General features: G+C 40.1%; 1 protein-coding gene across 1 annotated transcript in view; it reads right to left on the bottom strand.

The window, feature by feature from the left end:
* The window catches only part of map1ab (microtubule-associated protein 1Ab), a 59015-nt gene extending 38227 nt beyond the window's left edge, over positions 1 to 20788 (bottom strand). Inside the window, 2 exon segments of the mRNA XM_029433403.1 lie at positions 13646 to 13747; positions 20512 to 20788. Of these exon segments, the coding sequence (XP_029289263.1) occupies positions 13646 to 13747; positions 20512 to 20773 (364 nt within the window). The 5' untranslated portion in view covers positions 20774 to 20788.
* Positions 20789 to 24343: the final 3555 nt, after the last annotated feature.

The following is a 24343-nucleotide window of genomic DNA, read 5'->3' as shown; positions in this document are numbered from 1 at the left end:
GAAACCATAGCAATGACACCATGAACACAGAACTGTGTTTTTTTTCCATGTCTGTAGGGGGCACTGAGTTCATCCGCATCACCTGCATGGAAGGTGTTTCTCATATCTATCCATATCGACTAACAATGACTGTGCAGAAAGAGGCTTATTTTAGGGGATCAAACCTGTGTCCTTGCAAGTACAGAACAATCTCTCGACCTTCCACATAAACCTCTTATCTTTTTGTTTTCTAATAATTATTTAATTGATAAAAGTAGGTATAGGCTGCCATCTTTTCCATTAAAGCTGATTCACATATGTTATAGATCCGTTGGCTCAGAATATTGTCACACAGAAAATAGGTTAAATAGACACCGACTGTTTTGTCGCCCATTAATCCCGTTACTTTGGATAAAGAAAGGACTAGCTGGAATCCTGTCTGAACCCTGCGTCCCTCCTTATGTCAATGTAGATTTGACATGATTGATTGTTTAACGAGTTTATGCTGTCTCATGCCCTAATTACTTCCAGACCTGTCGCTACGCTTGCACGACATCAAAAACACTGCGCATAAAAGTACATGTTTCGTTCCTGGATGTGGGATGCTGGGATATTAGACAAAATAAAACCAGTCTAAAAAAAGGAAACCGATTGTCACGCTGTTGTTTGAGGGTAAACCTCGCGTCTGTGCGGAGAGGAGAGAGACAAATCAGAGCTGGGAATAAAAACAGGCAAAATACGCAGCAGTCGCTCCACAGCATCCCACTCGAGAAACCCGCCGTCGAAATGAACTCCGCGTAGAAAAGGCAGAAAAACAAGCACCAGTTGGGGTCTTTCAGAAACAATTTACGTACCGTTAAGGATGATGGGCCACTTTACCGGAGAGTTGGGTGTCTAGAAACCGGAGAGGAGCGTCGGCTGTGGGTGTGTGTGCGTCAGGCGGAGACAGGAGGACAGAGGAGGAGATTTGGCACATTTGGAGAAGAACGCAGGCTGGTGGCTGAGCACAGCGCGCCTGGATGCGGCAACATCCGTCTGCAGACAGTCGACCAGAGGCGTGCGGTCCAACCAGGGAGGGGCGCACCAGGCTCACACACTGCACCAGCAGTAACACATTCACTGCCGAACCGGTGTGGGTGGGTGGACCGCTTTTATAAGCAGAGGGAGAGAGAAGCTCTGTGCTCTGTATGTGTGTCTGTGAGTGGTGTTATGCACCATATCTCACAGCGCCTAATAACAACAACATATGTTGTCAGCCGATACAATGACACCATGAGAGTCACAGCAGATTATAAATCAGGCAGCAACTATACGTCAAATACAACCACAGAATTAAACAGTAGTTCTAGAAAGATTTGGAAAACTAACCCAATGCAGCAAATTAAAGCCTACAGTCTACGCTAAGGAAGTAACTAGACATTATTAACATGACAATTAAAAAGTGGAGCAAATGGAGCCAAAGGGAGTTACATGTGAACTGTGTTACCATTGCTGTTAAACTGGAGGGGTGCATAATGCAGGCTGCAGGCTCATGCTTTTTAATGTAATAACCCTTTGTCTTGTTAAAAAACATCTTGTCCTGATGGTGGCGCTACAGGAAAGATCAGGGATTAAGGCCCAACGAGACATAAAGCAACCGTACAAGCACTGACGGGGCAAGAAATGGAGGCCCGAATGACCCCCGACGTTTCTGCCACAACAAACACACATTTATAAAGAAATGAGCGTTATGTAAACACGATATTGAAATAATAAAAAGGCTCTGAAACTACATTTTAACTCGTCTATAAAATGGGGTCTTCGATTAATCACATGCAACAAGTTCATTGACACATAGGGAGCTGCTGCTACTGGCGCTTTATGGATTTACTAGCAAGTCTTGCTATAGTATAATTAGTGTTTGACAGATACACTTTAACGTCTAGTACAATTCAGTCAACACACTATTATATCGTTTAGGTCTGCAGCGTTTGGTTTGGACATTAATTACATTGCAGTTTTCTGTTGCAAAGACAGCGTCTCCATGCACAAAGCCATAACAAAATGGTTTTGACATGTAGGTGTGGAAGAACTTCCCTGGCCTGCACAGAGCCCTGACCTCAAACACCTCTAAAACAAACCGCCGACTGTGATTCAGTCTTCATCGCTGGTCGACCTCATTAACACACGGGTCCCTAAATCTTGAGTGGAGACTGTGACAGCAGCACGTTGAGGCTATGTGTGAGCATCATCCTAGTTAACGAGATAAATATATTGCACAGAGACCTAAAGAAGCCGAATCACAATGCTGACACTTACTGTGTGAATGATGTCCGCCCACAACACGGATTGGTTTTTAGTTGTTGACTCAGTGTCACACTATGTGACAAATCTCTCTCTCTCTCTCTCTCGCTCACATTCTCTAATCTGTTATACCTTTCTCCACAGTGTATTAAACACAGTTTAAAACTAATCATTAGATTAAATGATGACAATGTTTACGCTCCAGTAAAGGGATTGTGAGTGTGTTTTTGCTCCTTTGGCTTTATATATATATATATATATATATATATATATATATATATATATATATATATATATATATATATATATATATATATATATAATGATGCATGTATGTTGTGTATTTAAGTACTTAATATGTGTTGTTTTTGGCTTTTATGTATCGTCATGTGGAAGTGTTTGCTCCGTGTGTGTTGTTGACTGTTTGGAGCCACAAGGACAGACAGACAGACAGACAGACAGACAGACAGACAGACAGACCTAATCTACCTCTCTATCTCCGTCAACTGATCAGATCACCAGAGTCCATTCAGTATAGTTGAGGCCACACCTCTCCACTCACTAAGCCCGCCTTCTCACCCGAAAAGCCAATCAGAGGAGGCGAGAGAGCACCGAGCACGTCTCTGAATAGATGAGGCCGATAGATTTTCCTCCCTGGTCTTGGCAACAAAGTATCTTAGTCATATCTGTAGATGGAGGGAGATGCTAGCCTGGTTTCACACCACCCACATCTCACATCTCGCAGAGTGATGCAAAACAGGTGCAGCGCTTCTGAACAGCTGTTGTAGAAATAAAAAGACAAACAATCAGAGCTTTTTTGGGAGATGCTAAAAGCTGAGTCATGGTCAACAGTTAAATCACTGTTGCTGAAACCACACACACAGTCGGTCAAATGTCTCCGTAAAATGAAAACAATTTAACATGTTGATATGAAGCTGGCAGACTCGAGTACGACCGACAACTTGTGAGAATAAACATGAGAAATGACTTTAGTTAGGGTGGGAGCAGAACTAACGTTAGCTAACTTAGCAAGCAGGTATTAGCCACCTCAAAGGGTGTTATGTTACCATGCACACCTACCTACCACGGTAAGTTAACGCCACACTGGTAAAGGTGTATGCTCTTCGTAGAATAATAAGTCTAGTGAGCTCCTATGAGTTAGAAAAGGAGACCGACAGAACAATAATATCTCACTTTCTCTACCTGGAAGCCGACGCTTTATCAAATCACTATGCAGAGCAGAACATATCAGGACACACGGTGTTCCTACCTTCAGTATTAACCTCTCAACAACATTCAAGTCAGGCCACTCGCAGATAAACTCCATGCTCGTGATAGATGATGGACATTCCTGTGAGTAACAGAAAGACTGTCTGCTTCTAGATGGATGCTGGTATCTGCCAAGGTCTGACGCTCCGGTCCTCCAGGGAGGCCGTTTATGATGTGTGGAGTGCAAGACATGATATTATTCCTGAACATATGTCTCGTTCTGTGTCCTCTGAAGTAACTTCTTAACTTGTAGGTGCTATTTTTAACCCATGAAAGTCAACTCATGGAGCTCGTGAATGTATTCTTGTTGTCACACACACACACTATACGAGCATCTCTCTGTCTTCATCTCTTTCACTCCTTTCTGTCTTCATGCCTCTTTCTTTCCATCTCTCTCTCCGAGTAATATCTCTCTCACCCGTCTACCTATTTTTCCAATCTTTGTTTTCCTCACTTATCCCCCCCCCCCGCTTCTTCACTCTCACTTACTTTCTCTCCATCCCTTGGACTGCAGTGATGGCAAGCCCTGGGATCAATATCAAAGCTTTGCATAATTCAACAGCTGCCTCAATAATGTATGACGCAATGAGCCACTTTGGAAGGATGCCCCCCTTTCTTTCTCTCCCTATCTTCTTAAGTCAGATGAAGTCAACCTGCACAACTATATGCATTAATGATAAATGAGTAGCAATTAGTTAGAATTGCAGTGAAACAAGTGATTGAATGTTCAGACGTGTCCCCTGCATGTCTCATGTTTCATATTAAAAAGGCAGTTTGGCTCTAAACAAATCTCCTGAAATGTGTTTCTCCTGTGCAGAGCAACAAACAGGCCGTGCATCAGGCTCACTGCCGCACGTAGCATTGTTGCAAAGAGGATCACTGTAGAAGGATTCACTCAAACCTATACACTGAGCAAGATATCTGCTGTAGCTGGGGTAATACAACACACTGTGTAACAGGGATCAAAAGCTAGCCTGCAGTGCACTACAGTCACCACCGATCAAAGATAGCAACGTGTGCACTTATTCATTATTCAAGGAGCTCTTACATTTCTCACTTTTAAAAGTAGAACAAATATTAGACATGTGTTAGATGTCGTCCCTCACACCTAGTCGTCCTGTAGAACAAAATACACTATTTGTCTTTAGGAAGTAAATTTAACTTAAAGATAAAACAGGAATATTACACCATAACAGATACACATCCTCTCCTCTGCCCACACGGGGTTAGGGTTAGGTCATCTCAGTGAGATTACAGGGGAGCAGTCCATGATGACGCTGCACTTTAAGCACGGTCAGATTAGCATTAGTGTAAACACAGCTGTAGATTCACTCGATATAAACGTAAGGTCTACATAAAGTCACAGCAAGATGAGTTTCAGGGGCGACAGAGTGTGAAACTGATTTTAAACTGAGTTTAATGAGCCTATTAATACAAATTACTATTAATCATAATGAACTATTCATTTGAGGTGCATTAGCATTTTATTAGCAGTCAGTAGTTGAAATTCTGAGGAGCTGCTGGATTTTTTTATGATATTCTCAATGTTCTACAGAAACACAGGTCATGCTCTTCTCTGGCATGAAGAGGAGAAGCCAGGGGCACAAATCAAATCTGTCAGAATTCATCCAAAGTCACCCATTTCATATGTTATCAGCTCATTGAAAGGCCGTTATCAGCTGTTATCACTAACATTCAAATGCTTCCGATGGGGCAAAATAGGCAAACTGCACCGACTCCCACGATGGGAAAGTACAATTCAACGGTTGCAGTTTTAAACACTTGCTTAATGTTGTGAATTGAAAAAACTTGTTTTAGGTTTATGCAACAAAAGGTTTGGGAAAAGTTGGTTTGGGTTAAAATGAGTAAGTCAGTGTTACACGCTGGTTTTAAGATCAGTGATTGGTTGTTTCTTTCTGAAATGCACTTTGGAGTCACAAATGTGTCTCCTTGTATTTTTGACTTTTAGAAGCTGAACTGGATTTATACACCTGGAACATAATAATCTCTCCTACTTCACATTTCTTCTGTCTGAAGTGTTCAGAACTCATGCATGTTAGCATTTAGCTTCACCTTTAGCATTTGCATTCTTAGTGTGGGAATGATTCTGAATGAAAGCTACGACGACACACACGAATACATACAATACAATACATTTTTATGTTCTGCCGCCCGATGGAAGCCAGTTGCACTTGTGAACTTGAGGGAATTTAAACTCTTTACCCCACTCACTGCCTCCGGGCACCGGGGAGTGTTTCACTAGAAAGCAGAAGACAAGACGATGTGCAGAGAGGCGGAAGAAAGGAGTCGACTAAGCGCAAACGGCCTTTCCACACTGGTTCAGCTCAGGGCCGGCGAAATGGAAGCTGACAGCTCCTTAGAGGCCATTATAACGAGAGCTGACGCTATGTGTATTTGCAGAGCGGCGTGTGTGTCTGCTAGAACGTGGACATACAGTACTCACAGAAGTATTATTGTACATGTATGAGAAAGAGGAATATGTGTGTTGCCAGCAGGTCTGTTCAGAAAGGTTAAAGTGTCCCAGAAGTGTGACCTTGGCTTGACACACACACCCACACACACACACACACACACACACACACTGTGACAAGGTGAGAGAACAGAACTGCTGTGTCACACTGTGGGTCAGGACACTGTTACACAGCAAAAATAAAATGGTGGTTACCTTGAGTGCTGTAACAGCCAATGATACGCAGCTGGGACGCTGGTGATGATCAAAGAGTACGCTTAAAATAAAATGCACGTCACTTCTTTCTGTTAAGTTTCGTTGGTACTGTTAAGATATTCATTAAGTTTACATCAGGGGCCCGATATAAAAATCCATACCATATGTAAATAACAATATATGTTTTGACAACATGATCTCAAAGGTCATAAGAAGGTCACCTTTACATCTGGAATAGATTACCTTGGTGCCATGAAGTTTGAGGCAATAGAAGTAGATCGATGTATGTTGGACAGGGTTCGTTCAGCTCCTATATATTTAAATTTTACTTTGTTATTTAAAAAAATAAAAGTATAAATAAAGCGGTTAATCATTTACACAAAAGGTGAAAAAAACAGATCAGAAAATATAAAAAAAACAAAAGTGACCAGGTGCCAGATCGTCTGGGGTCTGGGGTCGGCTTTCACCCGCAGGCAAGCCTTTTTACCGAACAGAGCATGAACGCATCATAATGCATCTCAATGGAGAGCACCGCAGCAGCAGAGTTTTGTTTTCAAAGCCATTTGGGACAAAATAAAAACAGCAACCTCATGGAAAGTGAAGAAGTGAGGAGTGTAATGTCGATTATATGACTAATTGTGGCTGCAAGCCCTATATCAGAGGAAAACACCAAGGAGTTAAAAAAAACATGTCTCAGCTCAGACACCAGGCGGAGAGCGGCGTAAATAAAGAGCAGACACAGGATCCTGGCACTGGGGAGAAGAGCTCCCGGTTTACCAACCATAACTTCTGCTGCCACTGTGCTCAATCGATTCCTTCAAGGCAATCTATTCGAGCTTAACAGCGATGGAAACGTCTCCTTCTCGCCATCCAATATTGGAGACAGACAGAGATTGACACAGGAAGAAATATTAGAAGCAGGGGAAGTGGAAAGGAAGGAACATAAATGTCAGACCTCAAGAATTCGCAAATTATTGACATGTGTTATATTGCACTGGAGACACAGAAGTGCGTCGTCATTATTCCATCTCGCCTTCTTTAATTACTATTCTGATGTTGATGAGGATTTCAGCAGAGTCATAATCTTGATTGTGTTATTATTACCTTGTGCAACCCCGAGCACAGAAAGTAAATGATCTAATATTTATGATCTTAACGATGAGAGCGATAACAAATCACCACCTCTGAGGGATCAGGTTCCTTCAGTGTGGCTCAGTGTGCAAACACATTTTTAAAACAGGTCTCTTATCGCAGAATATCATCCGAGTGTCACTTATGATTAACCAAACGTATCATCTCCAGAATATATCCTGAGAGTCGCGCTGAAGGTCATGAGGCTTCGATGTGTCATTATGAATATCTGAATAGATACATGTTATCCCACCTTCGATTGATTGCTTTGCATCAGAAGACTCAGTAATAGTACATGTTTCTTGTAATGGGACTAATTGGAGGTATTCTTTTATCTTTTTATTTAGCAGTGGGTGGAAGCGGCTCCACTTTGCTCAAATACTGTCAAATCATATTTCCCCTCACAGCTATCATATAGTCTGCATAAAGAAACAAACATGGTGGGTGGACAGCTCATCCTCAAACACACATGATAAGCAAAAACATCACTGAATAAATTAAAAATGATGATACCCAAATGATTTGTCGGTTAGATGTGCACATACATTTACGAATCTCTCGCATGTTTTAGCAAAGTTTCGTAAAATGGAGAGAAGTCGTCGTTAGTGGCCTCACGAGACTCTCCAGAGTCATGAACAGAAGGAGGAAAGGATTTCATTAAAGTCATCCATCGCTCAGATCTCAGGTGTAAGAATATCTATGTAAGCCTCGAATGATAAAGAGGTGCAAGAAACAACAGCACTGAGAGCCGACGGGAGACGTCGAGGGGTTTTCTTTACTTCCAGAACTCTTAAGCCCGTGAATGTGTGCAGACAATGTGCAGAACTTTATTATCCATTCTTTAAACTTTAAAAGACCAAGTGTTTGAACTTTTACATTATGTATTAAACTCAGTGCTAATACTTCAGCACATGTGGAGCGATAACAGACGGGGAAGCTTCATCCAAAGTAGGAAGTCAAATAAGTACTTTTAAAGTTGTCTGCTAAGTGGTCTTTAAACACACATACACACATTTCATTTGCAATAATTTAATATAAAGATGTGGCTCATGAGCACGATCCCTCCATTCTTGTTTTGTTGTGCACCTAATAATGATGCAAGAAACATTTTTTATGCTAGTTTTACTCTTTTTCTTTAGTTTTTAGGAGTTACTAAAGTCAGAAATGTTCTAATCCTACACATCGGAGGCTTTAAATACAGCTTACTCTTCAGTAACTACATGGTGTAGCGGATACAAACTAATAAACTGCAATTCATTTCTGTCATGGCGGCTAACACTGGGACCTCCATTGAGCTAACAACACACGAGCCTGTCAAATGTTCGTCTTTTACAACCCATTAGTGTTTAAATCACGTCTCAAAAGATGAAAAATAAATATATATATATATATATATATATATGAAAGAGATATATAAACAATCTGCAAGTGTTCGGCACGTGTGACCCACATACAGCCACATACCGCTGCTGTACTTCAATCATTAAAAACAGCCCCTGCCGGAGCTTTACTTATGTGATGTTCATCCATCCCTTCGTACTGCTGCCGAGATGAAAGCGTTCAGAAGTACAGACAGTTATCTGCACTTTGTATTCTGGACGGGTCAATAGTGCTGTTTGAGAGGCGAAGGCACAGCGACGAAGATAATTGCTAATTATCTCCATAACGTTGGTTTCATGGGCGGTCAGTTGAGTGTCAGAGTCGTCATCTGGTGCAGTGACAAGGCAGTGATAGCTGCCTGACACACACACACACACACACACACACACACACACACACGTAATACAGTGTGTGTTGATACACAACCTCTTCCAGCCAAACAAAACGATGCTTCCTCCACCAGCCACGGCCTTCTTTCACCTCGGTTATGTTGCATCGCTAAAGTTCAACGCAGCCCCTTTAACCTTTTGATCTCTGAGGCCTTCGGGGTCCACCGGGTGTCATCCCACACATGCAGGGATAGAGAGGTCGCTACGGCAACCGCCATGAAAAAAAAAAAGCCACGGTTCCCCAGGCTCCAGAAGAAAATTGTCTCCACCATCGAATGTGGATCTTTAATGACTCTGTGCCGCCCCCAGGCTCTCGCCTCTACCACATAACACTCAGCTGTGCGTGTGTGTGTGTGTTTCAATAAATGCTGAACACACGTCAGGCTGAGGGATACTCGTGAAGATGAAGAAAGAAATGGTTTTCTGATGGAACAAGTCTATTCTTAGCAATATGGCGGCCTCCATCAATGAGCAGCTGAATTATAAAACAACGTCCAAACTGCAGCTCGTCCCGGAAGCCTCTTATTACAGACTGGATGTCTATCGTCTTTCATGAGCTCCCTCACTGACTAAACCATCTTACTGAGTTCAACCTGTGTGTGTGCGTGTGTGTGCGTGTGTGTAGGAGGGAGGATCCACACATAATGTTTACATCGAGTTTATTCCCACTGATTCCTTTTACTCGTCCCTTTCTCTCCACCCACCTCTCGCTCTCACAGAGACGGAGAGAGAAAAGGAAGACGTGATGTTTCACATCTCACTTCAAAAGGATCTCTGGACCTTTGGGGACGTCGAAGCCCGTTTCCCATAAACCGACTGCTGCTGCAGCCCAATTAGCATTCTCAGGGCTTTGTTCAATACCTTTCATAAACATCTTAGAAGAAGACGGGCTAGTAGTAGCATAGCAGCAACCACCACATGCGTTAGCGCTACTCTAAATGCCAACATTACCAACACTGCGTTCTAAAAGCGGAACATTATGACCTTCATGAGGCCTTACAGCAGGACTGGACTGCATCAGGTTCAGCGAGGTGACTCTGCGATGTGTGTTGTGCATCATTACGAGACCCTCTCTTCTCACTGACTGTGATACGCTCTGACCTTTTCAACTGTACTGATCGTTCAACACCTGCAGTTCACTGCGAGCTCATACAATGAAGCTTTGGGGGAAATAGAATAAATGAATAAATAATGAAAAGATGCACTCAACATTACGAGGAAGCCCCGGAGCAAACTACTGGAACGGAAAACACTAAAGTTCCTAGACTGAGGTCTGACGAATGAATGTTTACATGTCCGCTTTAAAATGTCCATAACCCACAACTTCCTGTCACTATTCTTTGATTCACGTGCACGTACTTTCTTTAGCTTCTATAACTCTGAAAGTTTTAACTCATGAGAGAAAACACATTTCAACAGTCAAACACAAAGAGAAGGAAGATTTCTGTGGCGTTCAGGCCGAGAACGATTTGACGTAAAAACCTCAGAAAGGAGACGGGAAGTGAGAACTCAAACAAATCAGCTCACACACACACACACACACACTTCAGCATGGGAGGGTTTAATCAGTAAATCGCTGACGCTAATCCATGGCATATCTCACTCGGTCCTTGCCCGGTCAGTCTGTGTGTGTGTGTGTGTGTGTGTGTGTGTGTGTGTGTGTGTGTGTGTGTGTGTGTGTGTGTGTGTGTGTGTGTGTGTGTGTGTGTGTGTGTGTGTATACTGTATATAGGTTGGCTACTTAAGCTTCACAGGGCTTTTTAAGTGTTGGAAGGTTTGTCGGCTGCGTTTCTTTGCGAGTGTTCAGTCATCACTGCAGCTGTGTCTGTTGTGTTGTGTGTGTTGTGTGTGTTGTGTGTATTGTGTGTGTTGTGTGTGTTGTGTTGTGTGTTGTGTTGTGTTGTGTGTGTGTGTTGTGTTGTGTGTGTTCATTTAAAAGTGAAATAAATCTTCCTGTAACTATAAATACAGCACTTGATGTTCATGACTTGAAGCATGAACTCTTTAAATCTTCATCTCGTCCTCACGCTGACACGTTGTTGTGTTTCTGAACAGCGTCGTCACTCAGACACTAAATGTTTCCATTAGATGGAAAATGATCAGCATGGAAACTCTGAAGGACAATTTTAGAGTTCAGATCAATAAAGAATCTATGAAGAGGTTTCACTGACTGTATCTTCATATCTATTCTCAGGTGTGTCACAATGGACCAGTATTGTCATCTACGTTTGCACAAATGTAAAAGGATGTTAGTTATGTGGCGTTAGTATTAAGTGATCTCACGTGCTCCCGTTTGGCATTCAATTTGGTTTGCGGAGATAAAAACATCAGAAACAGTATGGTGGGTCCAGACGTCATCTTATCTAAAGGGATCAGTGAAACCTGTAAATACAGCAGATGACTTTTAGTGCATCAGTGTTGTTGTGACGTTATCTTGTGCTTTGCGAATATTACACGGAAGGAAAACGTATTTCTTATTCTGCGCGAGTGCAGAGGGCCCGGGAAATGATTATTAGAAACCAGCGTACTGTGAAATGTTCAGATATAATTGAATCTTCGATATAGGTTTGAACAGCTTTGAGTGTATTTTTGAATAATAACGATGATTAGAAATGTCGTATTCTGTTCATGTCACAACATCCTGACAAGCTGAGATTAAATTGCTCTCGTTATAAGTGGAGGTAAAGGTAGTATTAACTCGGGAGGACTGCACGTCTCGTTTCCAACAATAAACAAAGCTTGTGAAAGTTAGCCATAACTTTACTGTCGCTGTAGTTCTACCTCAGGTACAGAAAGTAGAGCGTAATCGATTCACCTGGAGCTTCTCAGACTTTATCCGCGGCCGATCGCCCCCCCCCCCTCACCTTATCACCTCATGTCCAAAATCATCCGAGTGGAGAGGTAGGACTGTTGCTGCCATTTTCCGCCAACCCGAAGCAATGTGATCCCCTTATCTATTTCTGCACTACAGCCATCGGATTGCCTTCCATTGAAGTGCTATCGATCTGCCTTGTGTGCTGTACTGAGGAAAGGCGGCGGGGGGGGGGTAATCAATACTCCCGGCCTCCATCCTTCCTCCGGCCTCAGACACCTCGCAGTCTTAAAAAAAAAAAAGGGACATTTTTTTAATTATCTCCCTTATCAGTTTGTGAAAGCACACTGTGACTTTAACACCTACTGTATGTGTGCGTGTTGAATACTAATATATGGTGCATTAAGTTTCACTTTTCTTCTTACAAATGCAAAGTTTAATGTCAGTTTTAAAAGGCAGCCTTTCTAAATAAAGTTTTACCACTTGCAGCAGCTTACGGTGGAACATTTTAAATCATTTAAGCAAACTTAAGCACCCGGTTTGAACGTTATCAGCCGATTAAATGGGCGTTATCAGAAGTTATCGGCCACATAGACGTGGGGGAGAAGGGTTTTAGATGAGCTGCATTGACAAGAAACCGTTACAGACTACAGACTGTCAAACATTCAGCAGCTGCATCAGTAAACAGTTGTAAGTGAAGGAGACTCACTTTGGTTCACAGGAGTGTTTATAAAAGTAACCCAGAAGGACAAAAAGGAAACTAATAATGTTTATTGTTTCACATGAACTCCTCTGTTTCCTCTGAAGGTGTCTGCTCTTAACAATTGTGTTGAAAAATGCTGTGTCATTTTCTGCTGACTGCACTTCCCACCAGTGCAGTAATCATCTCTCCGATGGGTGTGTGTGTGTGTGTGTGTGTGTGTGTGTGTGTGTGTGTGTTTGATCCCATCAGGCCCTTACCTAGAAGAAGATAGATATAAATCCCTATGCAGCATCTATTGTACTGAACCTGGGCTCTGAGCCCTAAATCATCGCATCACATATACACAAGAGGCACACACACACACACACACACACACCTCCCTAAACCGTCACCATGGTGATTATACACAGTTCAGTTTTGATGCAATGGATTAAATGTGCACTAAACTCACTTCTGTTATTCATCCTTGAAATATGTTAACATGATGTTTTGAGTTTATCATCTTATTTATTTTGTACTTTGTTTATAAATTTGAATCCGAATAGAAAACAATACTTTACTGGTCACACATGCAAAACAGAAAATGCTGACTCGTCTAGTGAACGTGCTCATTTTAAAACAAGACATGCTTCTGTATATGAGATGTTTGCTCCATTAGTATTTAAAGTCAGCAGCTGTAAGCTCTTTAAGTAGCCCCACCTGCAATGAGCCATATTGTGTATTGTATTTAACCGTATGTACTAACTGTTGACAAATCTGACATTTTAAATCCAGAAATCCTGTCACATAACATCAGAAACCTGCACGCAGCACGCTCATAGTCAGAGCAGCTGAGAGAAGATCTCCTGTTGATCACCTCCATCACCTCCTCCCTCCCTGACTCGCTGGCCCCCCTGCAGTTTGCTGTAAGAGGTCCAAGTCTGTTCCATAAAGACTCTACAGTGTATTGAATGTGTTTCTCATATATAATTGTACTCATCACTTCGGCTCAAAGAGCACCACATCACACTGACCTCTGACCTCGGAGGAGAAGTGGGCGGAGTGACGAGTTATAAACAGCTGCAGCTGCTGATCAAGGTCGCAGCACTTGAGGTCGACGTCCCAGGATCGAATTCCTGCCAGGAAGGAGAAAGAGAAAGATGCTTGAGGACAACATGAAGCAGGAAGCTGAGATTAGTGAGGAAAAAACATTTCAGTATCTGAACCTGAGGCACAAACATGTGTAACCTTTTACCAGATGTTGCTGCAGCATCGTGCCTCCCTCCCGCCCTCAACTTAAATTAATCGTACAATAATATGTCGTAATATTAATGAGGGCATGCTGTACCCTTTTTTACATCATAACAATTAGAACTTTTTATGGTCTAGGCACTGCATGCTTTGCCCTTCTTCATTTAATGAAATAAAAAGCTATTTTGCTTAGTCACTGTTTACATAAAGTGAACAATAATAAGAGATTGTATCAACGTTTTGAAACACATTATTCAACAATCAAAGGCAAATATCTTCAATTCAGCTATTTTATTATATATATATATATATATAATGTAATATATATATATATCTATATCTATATATATCTATCTATATATCTATATATCTATATATCTATATATATATATATATATTACATTATATATATATATATATACATATATATATATTTTCATATATATATCCTTACATAATCTATATATATATATATATTATATTATATAATATATATATATATTACATTATATATTATATCTATTATCTATTATTCTATATATATCTAGATATATATATTACTATATATATTCTAATATAGATCTAATATCGAGAGAGAGATATAGAGAGAGATAGAGAGATAGATATATCATAGATAGAGAGATAGGGATAGAGATACAGTATAGAGAGATAGAGAGAGAGGATAAGAGATAGAGAGATAGATAAGAGAGAGAGAGAGAGAGCGAGAGCTAGATAGATTCTAGAGATCTAGAGAGAGAGATAGAGGAGAGAGAGAGATAGAGAGAGGATAGAGATAGATGAGAGAGAGAGAGAATAGAGAGAAGGTGACAGGATAGAGAGAGATAGAGAAGGGGAGAGAGAAGATAGCGAGAGAGAGAGAGCTAGCGGAGATAGCGAGGAGATCGAGAGAGAGAGAGAGAGAGAGAGGACAGTAGAGAGAGAGAGAGAGTAAGGAATAGAGAGAGACAGAAGAGAGAGAGAGAGAGAGAGAGAGAGATATACAGGAGATAGAGAGAGCGAGAGCGAGATCGAGAGAGAGAGAGCGAGATATAGAGCGAGTAGAGAGATAGCGAGAGAGAGATCTAGAGATAGCGAGAGAGCGGCGGAGATAGAGAAGATATAGATATAGCGATATAGATAGAGAGGGATATAGAGACAGGAGAGATATAGAGATGTATATATAGAGAGATAGCTATATATATCTATAGATCTATATATCTATAGATCTATATATATATATATATATATATATTACATATATATATATATATATATATGTATATATATATATATATATATCTATATCTATATCTATCTATATCTATATCTATATCTATATATATATATACATATATATATACATATATATATACATCTATATATATAATGTAATATATATACATACACACATATATACACATATATATATATATATATATTGTAATATATATATATATATATATATATATAATGTAATATATATATATATATACACACACATATATATATATATATAGTAATATATATTAGTAATATATATAGTAGTATATATATATATAGTATATATATAGATAGTAGATATATATTATATAGTAATATATCTATATCATAGTAATATATATAGTAATCTATAATAGTAATATATATAGTTATATATATATATAGTAATATATATATATATATAGTAATATATATATTAGAGTTATATAATATAGAGTAATATATATATATATAGTAATATATATATATATATAGATATATATAGAATATATAGAAGAGATATAGATATAGAGATATATAGAGAGATATTAATATAGGAATATAGATATTAAATTATAGAGAGATAAATAGAGAGAAAGGAGAGAGATGAATAGAGAGATATCTTAAGAGAGAGGGAAGAGAGAGAGAGGAGAGAGAGAGAGGAATAGAAGAGAGAGAGAGGAATAGATAAAGATATATAAGAAGATCTAGATAGAGAGAGAGAAGAGAGAGAAGATAGAGAGAGAGAGAGAGAAAGAGATATAGGAAGAGAGAATAGAGATAGAGATAGAGAGATAATATAGATAGAGATAGATAGAGATAGAGATATAGAGTAGATAGTGATATATATATTAAATAAGAAGATATATCTATATTAATTTTTTAATATTAATATATATATATATATATTATATATATATATATATATATATATGATGCAAATATATATATTTATATATCACACGCAGTATATAGAGACAGGCGTGCGTTTGTCGTACAGTCTGTAGTCGTTACAAGTGAAATAATTTACATTACACATGTTTTATTATTGATGTTAAATATTTTATACTGCTTTAAGATAGAGTTGGTGGAGGTGTATCCTCTGTCACCTTTGTGTCGTGTTCAGAGTTAAAGTAAAAGCCGCCCATAAATATAAGCACGAAAAGTAACACACACACACACACACACACACACACACACACACCCACACACCCTACTGAACTGCAGTGAATCAAAATTCAGAACCCATGCAGGACGGAGGGAGGGCGCGCACACGCACACGCACACACACACGCAACACACTAAGATTATACTAATTTCTCCAAATCCATACCCCTGTGCTTAACTCTTCTTTCACAGAAAAGACTTTGAAGACCTTGTTTTGCCCTTAACTGAGGAGGAAATGTTCCCTCGCTGCAGACTGCAGTCTGTTCCCAGAAATGCTGTGTCACTGCTATTAACTTCCGTTAGAATTCAACGGCAAACGTCTTTCTTTGCACGACCAGACGCACAACGATTACAACCTCCTAACCCTGATGTCGATGCGCTTTCATCCCAATCCTCACGATACAAAGTGTGTTAGCGTCCACAGAAGACAGAACATGATGGGAATAAAGGAGGCCTTCATATTTGTGCATCTGAATCTGCTCGAGGATGACGTCAGCAATTAAATACAACCTCCCAAATGAGAGGATTTAATGCTGTTCTCTCCTTTATATGATTGTTAGTTTTATATCTTTGGGTTCAGGACTGAGCACATGTTGGTCTCTCTCTCTTCTTATAAAGAATAGACTAAATGATTCATTAATAATACAAGAATAGTGGGAGTACTACAGGCTACCTGGAAAAGCTCACTTTTCTATGATGAGACCTGGTGAGATTGATTTTATACAAGTTACTGTTAGTTGTCAGTCTCCGCTGCTCACAGTTAGTCATCCAGACCTGCACATCAGTATGCATGAAGACAGCTTGGGACTCTCCCCTGATGTTTCCCATCGAGAAGCTTAGAGAAGCATCTGTACGCTGCTCTTTATTATGGGATGAGGAGTTTCACTAGATGTCCATTTCAAATCAACAACTTCGGTCTCATCCTCTTCTTACTTGTAAAAAGCAAAACATACAGTTGGATAAACCTTAAATGTCAGCTTTGTAGTTTATTCTGTAGTGTTGTGCTGCACCTTGTGACCAACAGGAGTTTATTTTGTAGTGTTGTGCTGCACCTTGTGACCAACAGGAGACAAACAGTCACTATGACTGCAGATGTCACCGAGCACAGCTGCAGTGAGTGTGTTCCGCTCTCCAGCTGCAGGGGGCGGTAATGAGCCAAATACAGCCTGGCACAACATGAAGCAAAGAAGATGAGGCGAAATCATGCTTTGTGCACTGCAGGTGTACTGAACTGTTGATCAGTCTGTGGCAACATACAGACTCAGTAAAGATGAAGTTAACCTGAATAAAACCATAACTAGAGAACGGCCGGTAAAGTAAAGCAGCGCTATAAAGCGAATACTAAATAATTTTATTTAGTATCAACAGTTGATCTGCTGTAGTCTTGGAAGGTGTCTGTAGTGTCCTGTTTAAAAGAGATGTTATGTTTAGTTTGTGTATGTCAGTAACAATGGAGTGGATAGGAAAAAGATATATTAAGCATGTGGATGTAAACTACAAAGTTTTTGGGTGGAGGTGTGAAATGTTAATAATGATATCACATAATATCTAATCAGTTCCTTCCTGAGTCACACACACACACACACACACACACACACACACACTTTCTCTGACGCAGTTTTGCAGACACAGGATGTCTGGAAGGGGCTGCGAGCCAACAGCTCATGTTTGCTCAGTTTATTTCTCTGATTTAAGATCCAGACGTCTGATGACAGAAATCCTTCATCTGGTTAAAAACAACCAGGATCTGCAAATGTGTCTTAAAACTGGAATAAAAGAGCTTCTGGAAGTCAACCACAACACTGATGCATGTGCAAAGGAAATGTGACTTCATTGATCAAATGAAGCCTTGTTACCTTGATTAAAAAGGCCATTTTAATGCATAAGTTACATATTATTATTATACCCTGCTCTGTGTCTGCTCTGTGTGTGAAATGTTTCATAATTTCCCCACTTTGAGATGTAGCCAAAAGGACTGTGTCTGCTTAATGTCGCAGAACAAAATACACGAGCCTGTATGGAGGTGAAAGTGAGCGAGAGACACGGTTTCAAAGTTATTTCTAATATTAAATCTGAATTCAGGGTTAGGACACGGTGTCTTCATGCTGTCTGAGGTGAGAGGGGAAGAGCACCGTGTCTGAAAACACTGAATCACAAGCTCTGGACGTGTTAGTGATGTTTCATAAGCCTCTCTTCTCAGGAACAGTCATTTCCTTTTTCCAGGAATAGTAAAGTGTACTAGAGAAGCAGGGACAGAGTGAACAGAAACACGGTGCAGGCAGAGACTGGGCCTCAAATTCAGACAATACATGGTGAAATGTATACAGTGAAGTCAATCAGGAAATTAATCTGCAATTAACTATTAAAGTAGTTTTTAAAAGCACAAAACATTCCCTTCCTCAAGCTTCTCAAATGTGCAGCATCCTCTTCATCAGTCTGCAGAACAAACTGAAGAGGTCACGCAGCTTTTACCAAATTGTGAAAATGTTTTACTGCTCAATATTCCAGAGCAATAAAAGAATGACCTGATTATCTGAAACAATGTTATGCAGGTGATAAAGTGTGAGCTGAAGCATTCGATTGAAGATAAGAGATTTCAAGAGGTTTTGGAAAAGTGAATTACATTTTAGAGACTAAACGATAAGCTAAAAACATTATTGTCACATTCATCAATAATGACAATGAGTTGCAGCACTCGTCGGATCATAAGGAAATTAAATCTAAATAAAAAGATCTTTAACTTCGTTGTTGCAGACCCTGTAATGAGTGGATGGCAGGTTATTCACACTGAAAACAGCGGCCTGGGCGAAGGAATCGATGCTGTAATGAGGCTGATACGGAGCTCGCCACAGAGCAGCAGAGCAGTAAAATCCCCAACGACGCTAGAGATGGTCAGAGGGGATGGATGGGGTTGCTATGGCGCCAGACTGGCATCTAAAAGTGTGATTGATCATCTGGACTGAAAACAGCTTCGACTGGCAACGGCAACGCAGAAGACTGCTGACCGGCAAACTCATGACTCCTCCTGACATCTTTCACAGCTGCTCAACATCCCTAAACTTCAGAGAGCCGACACGGACAGGTTGAAATACTCTGCTGCAAGAAGAAAAAGGGTTTTAACCTCAGACTGTATACAGGAAGTGGTTTGTGGACTACGGTTTTTAAGTCTCGAATCAACCAGAAGTGACGACGTGGTCGAACAAAGCACAACGAACCGCTGAAAAATAACTTTCATGAGCTGAAAAATAATTTTCATGAGCTGATAACTCGGTGAAAAGGTTAAAGTTTTAAGATGAAAACACTGTGGTAGCATCCTTTCAATCCCAAGGGACTCCCGCCCTAAAGCATACGCCTCTTTATCGTCCCTTTTACTCTAAATGGGATCATAATTTAGAAAATGAACATCATGCTCTATTAAAAAAAGACTTGCAAAATACAATTGCGACCACACATCAAGTGAGAAGTAGGGATATTTTTTCATAGACTTCTACAAAACCGGACTTCTTTTTGCAGTGGAGTCGCCCCCTGCTGGATATTAGAGAGAATGCAAGCTTAAGTAATTTCTGCATTTGCTTCACTTTCCAGACTCGGAGGTTGCCGCCTGGTTTTAACTCTGGAGATATTCAGCTGAGTAATGATGAAGTAGGACAAAATAAGAGCCCAACAGGAAAAAAAGTGAGTTTTTCCGATAATAACTGAAGTTGTTGTGTTCTCACTGCTGAGCACAATCTGCAGATTTAGTTTGTTTACTGGGTTGACGGTGCATGACTGACATCCCACCCAGGATTACACCCATGTAGAGAGAGAGACACACACATGAAAGCGTAAAAACACACACGCCTGCTCAAACTGCTGCAACACAGATTGTGATATTCACAGATTTTGTGACAGGTGGAAAATATATTTTGGTACAAACCAAGGCTGCTTGCCAAAATACTACTCTATTAAAGTAAAGACCTCTGCTGCATCTACAACTTGAGTCTGCAATTTCACAGTCAGAGAGTTCTGCAGCCTGTCAGGGAGAATGCGTGGTGTCCCATGGTGCAATGCTGCAGCAACCGCCTCTACCTATGGGTATCATGCCATCCTGTCCATTGCGTCAAAACATTTCCCTCCTGTTGATGTTTCCCATGACTTCCTGTCCCAAAGCTGCACACTGAGATCACAGCTGTTACACAGATAACCACCACAGATACAGACCGGTGATTCCTCCATCACTCACCCCGCTCTATCTGCGCTCTGGCGGCGTTCAGCTGCGGCTCCGTGCTGATCTCCCCGATCACTATCAGCATGTAGTAGCCGCCCCGGTTGAACGGCACCCCGCGTCGCCTTCTCCCTCCTCCTCCTCGCCGGTACCGTAGTCGCTCCTCGGACCCCGGCGCGCTGTAACCCTCGTCTTCTTCAACCACCGCGAGCGCACCTCGCGCCGGCATCTCCATGGCAACAACTCCTGGAGCAGACGCCGAGGCTGACTCCATCGCCATGACAACTACCAGTGTGAGCGAGGGGAAGAGTCCGGTGGGGTGGGGGGGTGCTGAGAGGTGAGGGAGGGTGGTGAGGTAAGGCAGGGGATAACGTGTCAAAACGCCCAGATGATTAAAAAAAAGGTTTATTTCCGGTGGAGCTTTCAAAATAAGAGCGCTTTGGTAAAGGTGCGTTCACAAACTGTCGCCATTGAGCTGCAGATTGGTGAAATATTTTATATGGTTTTAAAAGATGAGGAATGCATAAAAGATAAAGAGCTATACCACATTCATCCTTTTAAATAGAACTATAGCAACTCAAACAACTGCTTCATCTTCCTCCAACTATAAAGGCTAAAGTGCAGCTCATACAGTACAGAGGACCAACAGTGTGTTTCCCTGGTCCAGATGCAAAATAAAATATTGTAAACAACAAGATAGAACACAGGATACAAGACCATGTACAACCATATAGTGCAATAACAAAACATGTAGTGTAGTCGGCCTAATATAATATAAATAGTGTAAATATTAATACAGGTAGTGAAAATAAATGCAAACAAATGTAAAGTGATTTCAACAATAAACGTATTAGCCTATGTATAATATATTTACAAGTTTGTTTTTCAATCATGAATATCATTTTCATATAGATCTTACCACAAAAATATATTTTAAAATTATAAAACGCATTTAAAATATTCATGTGAAATATATGAATTACACATTAGTTATGCAACAAGAGGCTAATTTAGTAGCCTATACAAAAAAATTATATATATAATATATAATAATGATAAGATATATATAAAATATAAAATATATGCAAGTCAGCATGAAGGTATTGGGTGAAACCGTCCACCTCCTGCCAACATCGGGTGTAAGGCCTGGAGTGAATGAATATCTTAAACTAATACTAACTTCCTCTGCAGGTGGGAACTCCAAACGCACAATGCTCCGGTTACCTGCACCTGACAGGTGGGGCTACTGACACAAGGATGGAAACGGTGGTTTACCACACCATCATAGCGCCACTAAACATACCTGCAATAACAATTCAGACTCCATATCTGCAAGTTGAAATGTGAAGAATATAGCAGTTTTGGTAAGTACACACACACACTACTAGAGGACAGCTTTACCGCGTGGTATTTAAAACGCCCGGATATGACGTTTTCCCTTATATGGGAAGTGACGTCACGTGGCCGTGCAGCGCCGGGCAGGTGTATGTGAGGAGATGTGGGAGTAGTCCTGCTCCTCACACACTGCTCACTGTTGGTTGGTGCGCAGCTAGTTTCTGGTCCTTTGAAGGTCACAGAGACAGAAACTGTAACGTCACACATTTTTCTTTCTTTACCTGAATCTATGTTAAAACATCTGAAAGTAACTGTTTAGTGAGGGTAACATCTCAGTTTTATAGTATCGAAAGTAAAAAAGTGGACTAAATTAATTATTACTATAAGATTTGAAAGTCTGTGGTTAGTGATGGAAGCTGGTGAACATAAATTCATCCCAAAGTCAAAGGGTCGTGTCCCATTATAGAACTGTTAATGCACATTTTGAGAGATTAAAAACTATTTGAAAGATTAAAAGCAATGTTTATGTTAATTATCATTACATTTAATTTAAATTGCTTTAATTAGTCTTTAAAAATGGACAGATACTCTATTAAATGTTAATGTCTGTTTTTTTGTTTGAAATAAGTGTTGACACTTGTAATGTCAACATTGACAACAATAAACATTTTTAATATTTCACATTTAAACTGAAAACATGAAATAAACGAGTCATCAAGTCTCAAGTCAAGTCAAGAGTCTAACTTCTCAGTACAAGTCTTTTATTTCCTGTGACTCGAGTCGACTCGAGTCCAAGTCACAATGACTCAAGCATCTCTGGTTCCAGGATATTTATTATTTATTATTAACAGCCTATGCTTTACCACAATACAAACCTGTCAATGTAACAATACACCGATGGTGAAGGTTGCACACACTGTCGAGCAGCATGAGACCTCTCTGAACGTCCATCAGTCACTGCTGTTCCCTCTTATTCCCCATTTAGGATTTAGTCTTGTGCAGTGAACGTGGAAGACGTATTCAAATAATCTGTAGAAAATTAAATGACAATTTCTCCCGAGTTCTGACATGTTTGTATGCACAGACACACACACTGATGAAGACACACAGCAGCCTTAAAATAGCCTCTTTCTTCTCCGAGAAATGTTCCTCGTTCAGCGGTTCTCCCGGTCAACCTTGAGCTTGGCACATTTCAGTGTGTAGCAGAGGGCGTCTCTGCACACACTGTCAGCGTCACACTGAGGGGATAATAAGGAGGTCCACACTAACTTCTGTTGGGCCTCGCAAATAAGCACCATCACTGTATTTAACACGGGACAGGAGATATCTGCAAATAGAAGACGTTTGCATTGATGCAGATTGTAAATACTCTCCTTTCTTTTAGTCCATGTGCTGTTTTCTATTAGGATTTCTGATGCAAACTTAAAATAAACCAACATATTTTATGAAAAAACATGTTTATCTAGCAATAAACAAGAGCCTAGATGGCTGTTTGTAAGAGACCCAATGAAAGAAGTCAAATAAACAGTGTGTAACATCCTACAGTAGCAGTGTGAAGATGTCTCTTATGGTTGTGTTGTTTTGCTGCAGGTCTCTCTGACAGTGAGTCAGCACTTCACTTCATACACGACCTCCGCCACAGACATGCTTCCCTCTAGTGGTACAAAACGAGACTCCCAACTCACTACAAATTAGTGGATGATGTAAAGTATAATATTAATACATGATCATATATCTTTAAGTTATGGCTTCACACCACAGACAGTTCTTAAAAGCCAAAGTTTAATCACAGATTAAAACATTTGTTTGAAGGAGAAGTTCAGAGCAGATATAAAACCACAATTCTGCACAATTTTAAATAAAGATTTCTGGTAAAAACTAATGTTTTGCTTTCATTTTAAGATAAATGTGACTTTACTAAAAGAGATAATAGTTCCTGAGGATGCTTCCTTGTGATTTACAACTAATTCCCTCCAGTCAGTAAAGAATGACACTGGTTTTGCAGATTAGATCATTTTTAATCCCAATACTACATTGACAAAACGACTGGATTAAGATTTAACTATAAATTGGCCTCTAACGCGCCACCTGCTGGACAACAGGTGTTTTATCACTGCCCAACAGACTCAATATGTTCTACACATCACTCAAAAAGCTATACAAACATAAAATGTGCATTTAAATCAAACGTATGTTCACATTTACAATGAATAAAAAGAGAAAATGTGAGAAAGAAATAGGCAAAGATCTATTTTATAAACACCTTACAAGTGTTTTTAAGTGTTGAGAGCGAGCTGAAAGAGGAACAGATCGGGGTTACCTTTATATTCTACGCTTTGAATACATTAATTACAAGTTGTGCTTTAAGTCAACCGGCTGTAAAACTGAGAAAATAGCGTCTTCATTCATCAAAACATAAACAATTTGCAAGATTTGCAGTTGTAGGTATACGACCCATCGTAGTGGTAGTGGATTAAATGGTGTTTTTAGTTTACTGATCATATTTATCCCATAA

Source organism: Cottoperca gobio, chromosome 6, assembly GCF_900634415.1.
Source record: "Cottoperca gobio chromosome 6, fCotGob3.1, whole genome shotgun sequence".
NCBI classification, from domain to species: Eukaryota; Metazoa; Chordata; class Actinopteri; order Perciformes; family Bovichtidae; genus Cottoperca; species Cottoperca gobio.
The sequence above is the reverse complement of the archived record's forward strand: the minus strand, read 5'-3'. Positions and strand labels throughout refer to the sequence as shown.